Source organism: Polyodon spathula, chromosome 3 (assembly GCF_017654505.1).
Source record: "Polyodon spathula isolate WHYD16114869_AA chromosome 3, ASM1765450v1, whole genome shotgun sequence".
NCBI classification, from domain to species: domain Eukaryota; kingdom Metazoa; phylum Chordata; class Actinopteri; order Acipenseriformes; family Polyodontidae; genus Polyodon; species Polyodon spathula.
The window spans coordinates 74,657,438-74,673,723 of record NC_054536.1 but is presented as its reverse complement, the minus strand read 5'-3'; the positions used below and the strand labels follow the sequence as shown (position 1 = coordinate 74,673,723).

General features: G+C 37.4%; 1 protein-coding gene across 2 annotated transcripts; it reads left to right on the top strand.

Moving 5' to 3' along the window:
* The first annotated feature begins 280 nt into the window (after positions 1–280).
* LOC121308651 (somatomedin-B and thrombospondin type-1 domain-containing protein) lies at positions 281–14,288 on the top strand. 2 transcript variants are annotated; one of them, XM_041241177.1, is made up of 6 exons: positions 281–499; positions 661–897; positions 9,279–9,473; positions 10,703–10,781; positions 11,261–11,437; positions 14,113–14,288. In XM_041241177.1, the coding sequence occupies exons 2-6, from the start codon at positions 672–674 to the stop codon at positions 14,228–14,230; spliced, it is 795 nt and encodes a 264-aa protein (XP_041097111.1). In that variant the 5' UTR covers positions 281–499; positions 661–671; the 3' UTR covers positions 14,231–14,288. The 2 variants fall into 2 exon arrangements, with proteins under 2 accessions (XP_041097111.1, XP_041097120.1); XM_041241186.1 differs by having other exon boundaries at positions 281–555.
* Positions 14,289–16,286: the final 1,998 nt, after the last annotated feature.

The following is a 16,286-nucleotide window of genomic DNA, read 5'->3' as shown; positions in this document are numbered from 1 at the left end:
CAAACCAGGCAAAACACACGCACCCGGTAAAGGCTTATTTGTGGTGGTTATTTACCTGGGATTCATCTGTTTGAAGAGATCATTACCAGGCAAAATCATAAGATGACAAGGGGTTTGATTTACATACCTTAGGCTCTTTTTTCTGGAGTCGAGCCAAAGGCTCACATTCCTCTCTGCACTGTGAAAGCTTGGTGTAAAACCAGCTCTCTGATCTGACTCCAGTGCAGAACAGTTAAAGACAAGTGAAAAAACTTTCAATCTTACTCGGCGCATTCTGCAGTGTTGAAGAGGGGACACTGTGGGTGACTGCTTCCAGAAAACATCTTGGCTCTACAGACCCAATAGGATTTGTAGCCTTTATTAGAACAAAAAAACAAAGACTGTATCTTCACAAGGAGTATTCTGTAAACTTGTTTTACATGTCCATTAAGTATCTATGCCAAGTAGAAATTTTAGGTCACAAGGATTTGAACAGTGAGAATAACCTCAGGATATACCGGTACTAAAGATTGCTTCCTTGGAGCGTACATAATGAGAACCGTGCTTTTGCATGAAGTAATAAAAGTTTGTTTTTAAAAGGCGGAACTCATTATTGGATTGAAATCAACCAGTCTTGCTCTGAATACATCCTAAAGGGTTGTTTTGTTTGTGTTTTGATAGTTTTCGTTATCATGAGTGGAATAGCTGTTAAGGGAGGCTGTCTGGTGCTGCTGGCTGTTCTCCTGTGGCTAGTCAATCTGGTTGAAGGAGGGTGCTCTGGAAAATGCTGCAAAGGAAGAGACCCAACCTGCAGTAGCACAGACTGGAGGATGGACCGGGTCTTTGGGACCTGCTTCTGTGACGGAACCTGCAAACACACAGGGGATTGCTGCTATGATTACACACAAGTGTGTCCAGGTAAGCAACGCATCTCCCCAGCAGAATAATACAGCACTCCCTTCAATAAACTTAAGTCAATATTGGGAGTGTTTGAAATACAGGATCCGGTTTGCCATCAATTGGATTTATAAAAACAAAAAAGGCTTACAGCTTTATTTTGCTTTTATTGCCAGCGTGTCATTTAAAATATTAACTTAGTTTTTAATTGTTGTTTGTGGTGTTTTATAGGTTGGGAGGGCTCATCTGGCTCTTTTTAATTTGAATGTTTCATTGGAAGGGGAGGGATAATAAATAAAAATGCAGGGTTTTAATTAATGGGGCTGAGGATGGGTTAATAAGTGTATAGTGCTTTTAAAAGCAAAAAAGGGGAAGTGATGTATGATTGTTTGGAATGTCAATATGTATTTGTTTATTTGTTTCACTCTTGTTTACAGGTTTTTAAATGATTGATTAAAGTAACATTTCAATTTAAAAAAAAAATGCTGCCAGCATTGGAAATTTCTTTAGTTTTCCTCAGCTTAAGTTAATGCTCCTAACAGCAAACATTAATGTTAAAATTAGCTTCCCGTGTTAAACTAGTTTTTTGCCCAGCTCAAAAGGGGGTTAACATTAAATCAATCTGGCTGAAATTTGGGATTTCAGTTCAAATTGGCAGGTGCAATTTTAGTACTGTTTGGTATTTTTTGATTTATTGTCAGGTCGAAAAAAATGTATTTTCTCATAGAGTAACATTACAAAAAAAGTCACCCTCGTGGTTTTAAAATCAAGTACCTGGCTTTTCTATGAGAAGACACCTCTGGGATATCTGTTAGACTGCAGTGACCGGTGTCACAGGAAATAAGTAGACACACACCGTCTTTGTATTTTAAATATATGGTTTTAAAGTTTTTAATGTTTAAATGTTCTTTATTAAAAGTTACAATAGGTTAATAAAAAAAAAAGTTTTGATAATGTACACTACAAACATAAATCAGAAGGTTTTAATAATAACAATTTAAAAAAAATAATAAAAGATATAGACTATTATTTATTTTATTATCTTTTATTACCAGCATGTACCACCACACACCGTGTTTAGAAAAATCGCAGGTGAAAGCACACACAAGTATGATACTGTAATATTATTTGTCATTGTAAATAAAGAAAAGCATTTCATTACTGTTAGACATTTCATCATTGTTAGATATCCACAATGTAAATAAGAAATAGAGATGGTTTAACAATGCTAATTGTTGATGTAAAGGCAGGTATAGAGGACAGAAATAACATTGCAAAGTACAAAGTTTACTTATATAAGTATGCTTTTTATCTAACAGATTGAATTAACAATAATAAGTGCTGTAGTTTGAAAGGGGGAAAAAATATTCAAGTCTGTACTAGATTGCCACCATTTTAAACCTCAACCATTTTTCTATATAATGGCTACCGAGTTCACAGTTTACCATGGTATGCAAAAGTAGTCTCCACCAGCTCCTAATTGCTTCTTGACAGTTTTAAACTCCAACCAAAAAAAAACAATCAAACAGCGCAGCTGCTGTTTAAAGTGTTCAGGAAACAGTTGTGTTGAAATTAAAGAAGCATAACCCAAATGTCAGATAGTAAACAAACAGTGACATCGTTGTTGATGTCATATGGATGTCATACAGTGGCTTGCGAAAGTATTGACCCCCCTTGGCACTTTTCCTATTTTGTTGCCATACAACCTGGAATTAAAATTGACTTTTTAGGGGTTTTTATCATTTGATTTACACAAGATGCCTACCACTTTGAAGATGCAAAATATTTTTTATTGTGAAACAAACAAGAAATAAGACAAAAAAACAGAAAACTTGAGCGTGCATAAGTATTCACCCCCCCAAAGTCAATACTTTGTAGAGCCACCTTTTGCATCAATTACAGCTGCAAGTCTCTTGGGGTATGTATCTATAAGCTTGGCACATCTAGCCACCAGGATTTTTGTCCATTCTTCAAGGCAAAACTGCTCCAGCTCCTTCAAGTTGGATAGGTTCCACTGGTGTACAGCAATCTTTAAGTCATACCACAAATTCTCAATTGGATTGAGGTCTGGGCTTTGACTAGGCCATTCCAAGACATTTAAATGTTTCACCTTAAACCACTCGAGTGTTGCTTTAGCAGTATGCTTAGGGTCATTGTCCTGCTGGAAGGTGAACCTCCGTCCCAGTCTCAAATCTCTGGAAGACTGAAACAGGTTTCCCTCAAGAATTTCCCTGTATTTAGCGCCATCCATCATTCCTTCAATTCTGACCAGTTTCCCAGTCCCTGCCGATGAAAAACATCCCCACAGCATGATGCTGCCACCACCATGCTTCACTGTGGGGATGGTGTTCTCGGGGTGATGAGAGGTGTTGGGTTTGCGCCAGACATAGCGTTTTCCTTGATGGCCAAAAAGCTCAATTTTAGTCTCATCTGACCAGAGTACCTTCTTCCATATGTTTGGGGAGTCTCCCACATGCCTTTTGGCGAACACCAAACGTGTTTGCTTATTTTTTTCTTTAAGCAATGGCTTTTTTCTGGCCACTCTTCCGTAAAGCCCAGCTCTGTGGAGTGTACGGCTTAAAGTGGTCCTATGGACAGATACTCCAATCTCCGCTGTGGAGCTTTGCAGCTCCTTCAGGGTTATCTTTGGTCTCTTTGTTGCCTCTCTGATTAATGCCCTCCTTGCCTGGTCTGTGAGTTTTGGTGGGTGGCCCTTTCTTGCCAGGTTTGTTGTAGTGCCATATTCTTTCCATTTTTTAATAATGGCTTTAGTGGTGCTCCGTGGGATGTTCAAAGTTTCGGATATTTTTTTATAACCCAACCCTGATCTGTACCTCTCCACAACTTTGTCCCTGACCTGTTTGGAGAGCTCCTTGGTCTTCATGGTGCCGCTTGCTTGGTGGTGCCCCTTGCTTAGTGGTGTTGCAGACTCTGGGGCCTTTCAGAACAGGTGTATATATACTGAGATCATGTGACAGATCATGTGACACTTAGATTGCACACAGGTGGACTTTATTTAACTAATTATGTGACTTCTGAAGGTAATTGGTTGCACCAGATCTTATTTAGAGGCTTAATAGCAAAGGGGGTGAATACATATGCACACACAACTTTTCCGTTATTTATTTTTTAGAATTTTTTGAAACAAGTTATTTTTTTCATTTCACTTCACCAATTTGGACTATTTTGTGTATGTCCATTACATGAAATCCAAATAAAAATCCATTTTAATTCCAGGTTGTAAGGCAACAAAATAGGAAAAGTGCCAAGGGGGGTCAATACTTTCGCAAGCCACTGTACCTATATTATACATATATTTAATACAAAATGACAATACTGCACACAAAGTAAATACTTTGATTTATGATTGAAGTCTTAAACATTTTTTTAAATGCTATGTTTGTTCATTGAGAATTACCTCTAGTTCTATAACAAACTGCTACACATTACAAAACTCCTTCAGTTGAGGGGGACAGGTTGCATTACACAACTTGTAATTCCAATTACCTGCACCATATGAAACACAAGGAAGCTATGCAAATTGGCATGCTTTACAGCTTCCAACTGTACAGTCCTATATATATATATATATATAATATATATATATATATATATATATATATTATATATATATATATATATATATATTCTGTGCAATGTAAGAAACTACAGGCTTTGTAATAAGCCTAAGTTTGGACTTCAAGATTTCTACTTTAATTCATATAGTCAGAAAAATGACGAATTAACGGTTGATGAGTGAAATAGTCCGATTTTTACGTGGTATTCAACCGTTTTTTAAAAGAACGATTTGATGGACTTATCAAAAGGCGTTGGGCTACCTGGCAGATTTACAATATGGAAGATAGGGAGAATAGAGATTTGTTCTAGAATTCAGTTGTGCAATGCTTTGCTAGTTATATCAGGGTTGGGCTCCAGATGCCATTGCGCATTAAAGTTTTCCATGAATACAAGGACCTGTGTGAAAATGATAGCAAAGTGCTATGTTACTCACTTGGGTGCCAACGAAACTGCTTTTCAGGCAGAATGAACATTGGCAGATGTTGTGCTACCTTGTCCATGACATTGGCTTTCACAAAGTACAATTTTGTTTGCTACTTTAACGTCTCAAAGGGTACATATTGTCTAGTAATACTGGGTGTGGTTAAATCTAGTTAAAAAAAAAAAAAACCTTTAGACCAAGTTATTAAGCGTTTTATATATATGTTTAAATATCTCAAATCAATCATAAATGCTTACTTTAGTGTTAATAACAGGCAAAAAGAAACTCAACGTATACAAATTATTAAGTTTATTGAGGCTCGCAAACGTAAGAAGAATGTAAACGTTAGAAATCATGGTACCAGAATTATAAGTATAGACAGAAGCAGGAATAAAACATTTAAACAAAATATTTTCATAAGCACGCAGGATTCCGTATGGTTAAGTAGACGTGCACGCAGGTTGCGTATGGTTAAGTTTTCAAGCACCGTAGAAATAAATTTGTAAAACTGCATTCTTGAAAAATATATAATTTGATTTTGCTGAGCTCCCTGAATCTCTGGAATATAATATATTTGTTCACATTGAAAACAATACAACAGTGGTCACCTTAATAATTTTGAGTTTACTAAAAAAAAATAATTAATGAACAAAGAATAATCATACTTTAGAGCTTCCTAATTCATATCAGAAAGTTGCGGTGTGATTAAATATTCTGTGCTTTGCTTCTAATCTCCATTCATTCCCAGCACATGTCATCACTGTTTGCAAGCAACTTCAATAAATTCACCTGTCAATTTCAGTGTAAAACTAGGCACTAAAGTCTCATATCAAAAATTGCCTACCGTCAAACAGGCAGATATATCAGACTGATATGACAGAATAACTTAATACCACTTAATTTACCAAAATGAAAATAATTTATTATGGAGATGCAGGAAAAACACAAACAAATACGCTGTGCCGCGTCAACCTGGAAATCTGCTGTAAAAGAGAAAAGATAAAAAAATACATGATCTGAAATCAATGAACTAAAGCACAATCTCGTAAATACTTCATTGTATTACAGACTTCATAAAAGTGCAAACGCAATGAAAGTGAAACATAATATTTCTGTTTTGCAAAACAAATACAAATAATACTACATTTACTATTTAAGAGCACAGTATATACAGTACAGAGTTCTGGCAATGTCTAAATCAGATTGCCAGATTTTACCTGAATTAAAGTCAAAGTAGAAGCTCTAGGTGAAAGTAACTTTCACTGGGCGTGAGCTGGGGGGTGTAAGGATAGGGCAGAAGAAGCAGAAGGGAGCGGTTAGTAGGACCTAGGATAGAAGAGCGGGCGAGGCCCACTCTAGTAGCAGACCAGCAAAGCTGGACATGGAAGCTGGGATAGAAGGTGGTCACTGACTGAGGGAGGCGATGTCGACACATCCCAGGGGCAGAGAACCCAGCAACCGAAACCGGATAGAAAGGTGGTCACTGACTGAGGGCGGCGATGCTGACACAAGCCAGGGGCAAAGGACCCAGCACAACCTAAAATGCATACGAGGGTTATGACTCGCGGAGCCGCCCCTCGGGAGGAAGACAGTCCCGGAAGACCGGGACACGAAAAAGATAGAGAGAGAGGAGGTACCCAGCGTCTGAGACTTCTGTAAAGGGGCGCTCGTTAGACCCCCAATTGGCCAAGACTTCATGCTGCCTGGGACATGAAATAAAGATGAGGCATAGAGGTTAGTATGGGACTCAAGCACGGAGTAGCCACGTCCCGAATTGAGGCAGAGTATGGAAGAGAGCCTTAAGTGAGGCAAGATAAGCGCAGGAGCTGCGAAAGGACAGAGTGTGGCCGGGGGTCTGCTCTAACTCACATGGTGAGAACCCCTCTGAAGGTAAGGGGAGGCTGATGCCTAGCCCTGAGGTCGGGGAAGTGAGACTCACTTGCCCCCCAAAGGATGCGAGGAGGGAGGCCTGCTCTGGAGGTGAGGGTGGAGGAGGCCTGCTCTGGAGGTGAGGGTGGAGAGGAGGGAGGCCTGCTCAGAGGCAAGAAGAAAGTTACAGATGTACTAATAAACCAATTCCCTAACCCGTTATTTAATTATTAATCAGGTTTAAATAAAAGCTGTCATTCCTAAAACAGAAATTATGTATAGTTCATAAAAAGGTACCAAATGTAATTCTTCATTTAATCCATTGGGTACCACAGTTTTTTAAATTAAAAATCCAAAACGATTCCCTCTGTAGCAATCTATTATTAAGATTACCACCCCTTCTCTTTTGACTTACTTTTTCTATTCCAATACCTCATAAAATATCAATGTTATGATTTTCTTCCAAAAAAATGTTTCTCAGCTGATGAAGTTATATCTTGTCTCTGAATGGAGCGTCTATGTTCACTAAATCTAGTTTTTAAGTGGTTTTACCCACATATCCCTTTCCACACGGACAAGTCAGTAGATACACTACATGTGTGGTGTTACCTGCTATACAGGATTTGATCTTTTTTTTTTTTTTACCAGTTGTAGGACAATAAAAAAATAAAAAATAAATAAAAAACAAAAACTAGACTTTATAAGATTCTTACAAGAAACACAGTTGCGACATGGAAAGCATGCCATTATAAATGCTCTTTCAGTCTTCGATTTATGTACATCTGCTTTCACCAACATCATGTTAAGGTTAGGTGCTCTTTTGTAAATAAAAAGAGGGGGAGTTTAAAAAACAGAACCCAAAGACCTGTCGGAAGACAAATTATGCCAATGTTTAGTCACTATTGATTTGATGTTACTACCAAGGGGGTTGTATGTTAAGTAATTATCTAAAAATTGCATGACAATGTTGTCATTGCCAATGATTTTTATCCATTTTTTCTCACCAATTTGGAATCAGCAATAGTGTTATTATTAATCCCGGTTCACCGCTGCAACCCCCTGGTGATTCGGGAATCAGCGGCTGACACACACGTCCTACGAAACATGTCCCTGCCAAGTTGTCTTTTTTTGCCACCAGACCCATAGTGCCGGAGGAAAACATAGATCTGAATGGCTACACTGCAGACCTGCAGGTGCCCTATCAGCCACAGGGGTCACTGGTAAGCAGTGAACCATGGATTCCCCTGCTGACCTAGGCCCTCCCTACCCAGGTGGTGGTTGGCCAATTGTACGCTGCCCCCTGGGAACTCCTGGTCATGGTTGACAATGACATAGCCTGGAATTGAACCTGTGATCTCCAGGCTATAGGGCACATCCTGCACTCCATGTGGAGCACCTTTACTAGATGTGCCACTCGGGAGCTCAATGTACCTTTTTTTGACAATGGGAAAACACCCATCAGATCGCAATTGATTGCACCTGTACCAGAATCTGATAGTGTACCATTTGCAATCTGACCATGTTCCACTTTCTGACATTATACGGGTCAAGTTTTGGTATGCATACCACATTAATAATAATAAATAATGTAATAATTTTTATATATTGCCTTTTATAGTGGACCACCATCACAAAGCGCTTTACAAGATACGAGACTAGGATGTGTGAACTATGCATCAGTTGCAGAGTCACTTACAACAACATCTCGTCAGAAAGACGGAGCACAAGGAGGTTAAGTGACTTGCTCAGGGTCACACAGTGACTCAGTGAGTGAGAAGGAGGGACCTCCTGGTTAACCCTGGTTCTTTAACCACTGGACCATCAGCCTCCCTTTACTTTCCAACAATGGAGACTTTCATTTCTGGGGCCCACAAAAACCTGGTGCCGGGCCTGTGTCTAATGACTATTATTTTTTATTAAATAATAATTATTATTATTATAAACAATGACGGAATCTTTATGTATAATTCTGTGTAAATAAATATAAAACTACAATAAAGGGGGTAGCAATATTAATTCAGAGACAACAGGTTTTTTATGCAGGTTTTTTTTTAGTTTTGTATGATGATAATAATAACAATAAGAATAAAATGACAATACAATACAAATTTCACTTATATAGTGGTCTTCATGCACATATTCCAGAGTGCTTTACAAAATAAATATAAAAAGCAGGTGTCTAATATATAATCCAGCTACAAACAAACAGAAACAAGTAAGTTTTCAAACAGGATTTAAAAGATGAAATTGTGCTAGCATTCCTGATATGAATCAGGAGCAAGTTCCAAAGATGAGGAAAGATGCATTATAACTATAAAACAAAAAAACCCTATATATATACCAGTAATAATAAAGTGAATAAGGTGTAAAAAAATTCTAATATACACACAAAACCATTAAAAGCATATTTACATAATTGTGGCCCCTGTATGTAATAAAATGTAAACATATTGACACAAACTTTAGAAAGATAAAGCCATATTTTAATGAATGAGGAAATAAAGGATTGTAATGTCGAGTCTTTTGATCGTAGCCCAGCCCTGCATAGTTAGCGAGTGGAGTCCCTGGAGTGGCTGTGCCCTGCAATGTAAACCTACCTACCGGGTCCGCAGGCGAAGCATTGAGCGAGAGCCCATGAATGGAGGGGATCCCTGTCCACCCCTGGAGGAGAAGGCGGGCTGCATGGAATACGTCAGCTACCAGGGACAGCACTGCGCACAGACACATGGTAAGACTGTAGTTGCACTGTTACACTCTCACTACCAATATTGAAAAGCACACTCTAGCTGCGTTTCTGAATTACATTTTGTAATTCAATCAGTTCAACCTCCATCAAGGTCTCAAAATAGATCATTATTTAGTGATAGATATAAAACCTGGAGTGAGCGGGCTCTTGAGGACTGAAGCTTACTGGGAAATCATAAGGGCACAGCCAAAATCAAAAAGAACAAAAAAAAACCTGAATATAATTTTTTGTTACATTTTAGTCCTCTCAGAATTTTCCGATGTTCTTTATTTTTAGCTTTAAAAATGGTTCCAAACCCTGCCGACTCAATTTTTCAGTTATTTATCCTAACCATTGACCATTCTATTCCTTATAATTTGTGTAAAGAAATGCCCATACCAACTTCCACTCAAGAAGTGTGGGCCCCTCCATTGTGTCCCTGTCCATTGGAAGTGTGTTAATAATGGATTTACTGACATGATGTACTAAAACCTAGAACGTAGATCTTGAAAAACAAATTACTTCACTTACAACTTGTCATTTTACCAGATGGATCAACTGGATATATCCTCAATTCACATAATATTAATTTTATAAAACCTGTATTTACAATTCAATCAGATGTTGTAAATACAGGATTCGTACAGCTTTTCCTGATACAAATTTCAAGGACTTTTCAAGGATCTTCAAAGATTATTTTGACAATAATCAAAATGCTTAATTTAAAGAGTTTAAGAGTTTAAGCTCTAAGAAACCAATGAAACCTTTCTGTTGTGAAGTTATGGTTTCAGTGATTGCAAACCTACAAAACTGGGCAATTGTTCCAGCATAAAATGTACACTATGTACCTGCTGAGCACGCATGAATTACAAATACATGCAAGAAGCACCAAACAGCACAACCATTACCAATCACATCTCTGCACAGTGCTGCACCTAGAATTCCCACATGCAGTTTATTAAAGGAAAGTGCTAAACAAACAAAGAAAAGCAAGTACAGTTCCTTTGAAGGCAAGTGTTCCCTAATTAAGTCAGTTCAAAATACTTGCCATGTCAGAAGCACTGGTTTATTGTATAAAAAATGCAAAGGCATTTTCTTTTTTTTGCTGAAACTACTTAAGAAAACAATTACAATTTCAGTCCTAGACTGCTGTATCGACTCAAATATTTTTTTTTTAATATACTGTAACTTGTAAAATGTACAATTCTGTTACATACCAGTATTCTTTTTAGGGCCTGCTTTTATTACAACCTTGGAATACAATATAGAAAGAAGAAAACGAGCTCTGTCCACCGAATCAGAAGATGCTGGGTAAAGTACCATATCTGAAGAACTTGTAGTTCTAATATTCTGTCAGCTTAAGTGCTGGCAAAACAGTTTGTTATCTTTTAAGAAACCTCCTTTTTTTTACAGCCTTTATTTTCTATCAATAATGAAACTCCAACGGACTTCATAAATGCTGCATAGGTGTTAACAATCAGCTTCCATATTTTCTGTTGCTGAGGTGAAGTAGTGTTGATCTACAGAGGGACTGCAGATTTAGATCTACCAATAGAAAAAAAAAAAAAAAAAACTTAAGACAAATGTAGAGAAATTAAAGACTTCTACAATGCAACATTATATTATTTCTATATGGTAGGTTGCAAACCACTTCATAATTTGAGTGTTCAAGATTTTAACAGCATCCCTTGTGACACAACAGTTATATATTTTCACCAAGAAAACACTACTGAATCAAGTCAATAAATACATCAATTCCTTTAACCGTTTCTGTTGTATTTCTTTATCAGGTTTTGCATGGAATTTAAGCTGGAATCTCTTTCTCAGCAGTGCACCATGGAGACCCAGCCCCATGCTCGCTGGATGCAGTATCTACGAGAGGGCTATACAGTATGTGTAATTTGTCAACCACCAGCTATGAACAGTGCCAGCCACAGTTGCCAAGGAGATGGCACAGACTTTGATGGGTAATTAGTACAATGTTTCTTTTGATAAGTCCAATTGTTTAAAATGTAATAGAGAGAGGCACTGTCTTAGGCAATGGAACTCTAAAATCAAACAGAACGTTAGCACTAGATCAAAGCAATATTGATCCCAAAGTATTACAACAACCACTTTAAAGAATCTCAGATTCATTATATTTCAACATTAGTCAATGAGAATGTTTTATATGTAAGTTATACATTCATTTTATTCTAACTTTTTTTGTAAAAGATTCCCTCAAGCCACACAACTGTGGCATAAAAATGGCATAAAAACACAACAAAATATTTTCGAACACACACAGAACATCCCATGAAAATACTTTGTTCCTTGATCAAATAACTTTGAATTGCAAACGCAGAACACTGGCAAGGAGCATACTCTATTCACGTACACAGATTAGCCTGCGTATGCCATAAAGTTACGCCTTTTTTTCTGTTCTTACTGTGCGCTTTAAATTGCAAACACTAAAAATGGTTGGCTTTCTTAATTACATTTTCAGGAGGATAGGATTTTGTGCATTCAGAAAAAAAAAAAAAAAGAGACCAGGTTTGGTACAGTGGTAAAATAACCACTTTCAAGAAACAATAGATATGGGTTCAATTCTGCCCTCTCTATCTCTCTCCCCTTTTTATTCTGTATTTTTTTTATAATTATAATAAACACAGGCAATGCAAAATTTAATCAATTATGCAATTTACTTGTTTTCAGCTCTTAGACAGTTGCAGTTTAAGTTACTTATAAAATGTTACAGCTAACTTGAAATCTGCAATTGTAAGAGATGAAAACAAGTAAAAAGGTCTAATTAAGCAAATTATCAGTTCCATTAAGGGTATAGTTAAGTAATTGAGAGTTCAGTTAGAATGAAAACCAGCAGCCATAGGGGGTCCCCACTACCAAGTTTGAGAAGCCCTGTCCTATTAGGAGTGCATTTCTAAAACTATCAATCAATCTTTATTTTATATAGTGGACCACCATCACAAAGCACTCCACAAGATGCTGTAACACCAAAATCCATAATACTTTACATACAGAGAAGTGCAGTGGGAGCTTCACGCACCAAAGCTGGGAGAGAGTTCCAAAGAGTTGGAACCATGAAACTAAACAAGTATTCTCCAAGGGTGGTGCACTTTTGCTTGGGGATAACAAGCAGGCCAGAGTCGGAGGACCTCCGCTTGCGGGCAGGGATATAGCGGGTCAGCAGGTTGAGTATTTACTTGGGACCTGTATGATGAAGGGCATTGTAGGTGAGCAGGAGGGTTTTGAAAGTAATCCTGAACCTTACAGGTAGCCAGTGCAGTTGGGCAAGACGGGGGGTGATGTGTTCATGTTTTTTTACATCTGGTAAGGATCCTGGCAGAGGCATTCTGAACTAGCTGCTGTTGGTTTATGGTGCTTGCCGGGAGACCACATAAAGAGAGTTGCAGTAGCCGAGTCGAGAGGAAACACGTGCATGACTAAGTATCTCTGCATCTAGAATGGAAAGGTAGGGACAGACTGGAGATGTTTCAAAGATGGTAGAAGGAACATTTGACCATGGAAGAGATGTGAGCATCAAAGGAGAGGTTGCTATCAAGAATTACACCAAGGCTTCGCACTGTGGAGGAAGGCAGCAGCAGACAATTTCCAAGGTTCAGGGTAGCTATATTGAGATTCTTGAGTTGAGTTTTAGATCCTACAAGAAGGAGTTGAGATTTGCTAGTGTTCAGCTGAAGAAAATTGTCACACAGCCATGCCTCTATGTCTTGAATGCAAGCTGAGAGCTGAACCATGGCAGAGGGGCTTCCAGGGTCGAGTTTTAAGTAGAGCTGGATGTCGTCAGCATAGGAATGAAACATGAGGCTGTATTGGCAGATGAGGTGACCCAAGGGAAGCATGTAGATATTGAAGTGAAGGAGCCCAAGAACAGATCCTTGTTGCACACCACAAGTGACTGGGTTTGTAACACCACTGCATCCAGCATAACAACAGACTGCATGCAGGAGACAGGTTCCAGAAATACCAACATATTTCTGAAGGCGGTCAAGAAGAATGCCATGATCTATGGTGTCAAAAGCGACTGTTTGGTCAAGGAAGACAAGGACAGAAGGAGCACTAGCATTAGCATTGAGCAGGAGATCATTTGCAATCGGAGCAGAGCAGTTTCAGTACTGTGATGCGGCTGGAAACCAGACTGTAGAGATTCAAGCAGATTATTATCCGTGGGATGTTTCATCAGCTGACTGGCTACAGCCCTTTAGAGAGTTTTGGAGAGAGAAGGGAGATTGGAGATGGGACGGAAATTAAGTAAGTCAGTTGGGTCGAGGGAGGGTTTTTTTTGGGTGCCGGGGTAACTCAGGCAAGCTTAAGGGCAGCAGGAACCGAGCCAAAGTCCAGGGACAGGTTGAGAGTGTGCATAACTGAAGGAGCACAGAGACGGACAAGGTTAGTCGGCCAGGGGTCCAGGGGGCATGTGGCAGTAGTTGATTTCAACAGTAAGGCGGAGACATCAGCAATGGAGAGAGGAGTGAAAGAGGAGAGGGCAGGAAGGGCAGCCGGAGGAGATATCTATCACCTCAAGCGGAAATTTTACGATCCCCAAGAGTGCCCTGTGACAGTGGTTTGAATTACACCGGGCATGCATCAAGTACTAATGCAGTTTTCTTCATCTTTGTTGCAGAAATAAAATTCTTCACTGGCAAGCGGTTGGCAACCCTCGATGCAGGGGAACATGGAGGAAAGTCCAAAGAGTGGAGCAGTGCTCTTGCCCAGTTGTACATAGTTTTGTTTTTATTTGACTATGTCTAAAACACCAACCTAAACACATTCCTATTGTATGTTGCCATACTGTATAATTGATTTACATTAAAAGAAAAACAAATTGTATGAAATAAAAAAATATAATAAAAGATTTAAAAACAAAAACATTGTATATAATATATTTTTAAATATATCTTATATATAATATATATATATATATATATATATATATATATATATATATATATATATATATAATATATATGATTGGCCTGTGAAACTTTTACGATGTCATAACAATTTTAAATAGTTAAACTGACTCGTGTAATGATTAATATTCATAATAGTGTCCTAACATCTTCATACACCAAACAAAAAACCTATTCATTTTACACTGCATGCATGAAATGATACATTGATTATCATTCAAGTAGCTTACATTTGAAACTAAATATCACACACACAGAAATGTCTTTATTTTTTGTGCTGTGTTGATGCATGTGAAACACTGGCCAAAGGAACCAACTAAATCATTCAGTAAAATCCAAGTTTTTTTTTTTTTTCTATGGAAATACTGTACTTTGGTAACTGTAAGTACATGTTAGTATTAGTCTAAAAACACACTTTGTTTCTATTACCATCTCTTGGCACAATATGGGCTCCAGCTGTTGGACAAAGGACACGCTTCTTTATGAATAATCGGCCAACCATCAAACCCACAGAAGACACTTTGAACAAGTTTCAGCTTGTGAAAGGCTGACACTGAAACTGGATTATTTCAATGATCCTTCACATACTTTATCCCCAATATAATTACAAAAATATATGATTAAGACGTTAAAAGCATACATGACTCAATGTTAAAAAGAAGTTTTATTTTCTATGAGAATAACAAATACCTTGTGTTCAATGTATATTTACATTCCATATTTACAAACATGTTTTTGCAAAATTGAACATGCATATCAAATTAGCAATATAAGTCTCAAATGTTTTTTTTTTTTTTTTAATAAGTTATGTAAGTCAATTCTTCTCAACCAAAGCTTGATAATTCCTAAAAGAAAATGTGGCACCTGGTTTATACATTCTGAAATATCTTTGCCTAGATGCAAACACTGAGAATATATTAAGCAGGGTCTCATTGTGTCAATATAAAGTACAAAGTTGTATTTTTTATATGCATCTGTAAGGAAAGAACATATACATCCATACCAACACAGTTCATTGTTGAGAAAAGCAGGATATCATTAGTAGCTGCATATCCTTGGTCATCCATTGCTGTACATTATATTTACAGACAGATGCCATTGGGTGTTTGTCACCCTACCTGCTTACTTAAAGGTGGCGCATACACTTAAAATATACATTGTTTAATTATTCTAAATGACATTTGCTTAGATTTTTCACATTTGAAAATATATAAATTCAAGCAAGTTATAATAGACAGCAATAGTCACTCTGATTGATGTGCACATATCCAATGAGAAGCCAAGAAAGGATGTGCCTTTCTCCATACAAACATGCTTTAAGAATCTCGGTTTCAGGTTTATATTACTGTATATTATTGTATATGTATTGAAAGCAAATGTTTTGCCCTATATATATATATATATATATATATATATATATATATATATATATATATATATATATATATATATATATATGTATGTTTGTGTGTGTGTGTGTGTGTGTGTGTGTGTGTGTGTGTGTGTGTGTGTGTGTGTGTATATATATATATATATATATATATATATATATATGTATGTGTGTGTGTATATATATATATAAAAACAAGCAGCTTTCGAGTTAAGGTGAATGAAAGCAATACATTTAAAAACAATGGGTTGTAGGGAAATATGCAAATAATGCACTACAAGAGCCAATCAAATCACGTGAAAGTTGCCTAACGGCTTCTACAGTCACAGTGTTTTAAAATTCAAAATACAGTAGCTGCATATATGTTTCACCCTTTTTGGGGTCATCAGTACAGCACAACTGTATTTCTTTATAAAGGCTTAGGAGATTAAGTAGAAACAAAAACTAAAGCTACTTGTTTTTACTTGCTCTCCTGAGTCTTTCTGAAGTCAAAAT

Coding starts and splice junctions, on each gene's coding strand:
- LOC121308651 (XM_041241177.1), top strand. CDS start 672: ATGAGTGGAATAGCTGTTAAGGGAGGCTGTCTGGTGCTGCTGGCTGTT. Junction 898..9,278: donor TTACACACAAGTGTGTCCAG/GTAAGCAACGCA, acceptor TTTTGATCGTAG/CCCAGCCCTGCATAGTTAGC. Junction 9,474..10,702: donor GCACTGCGCACAGACACATG/GTAAGACTGTAG, acceptor TATTCTTTTTAG/GGCCTGCTTTTATTACAACC.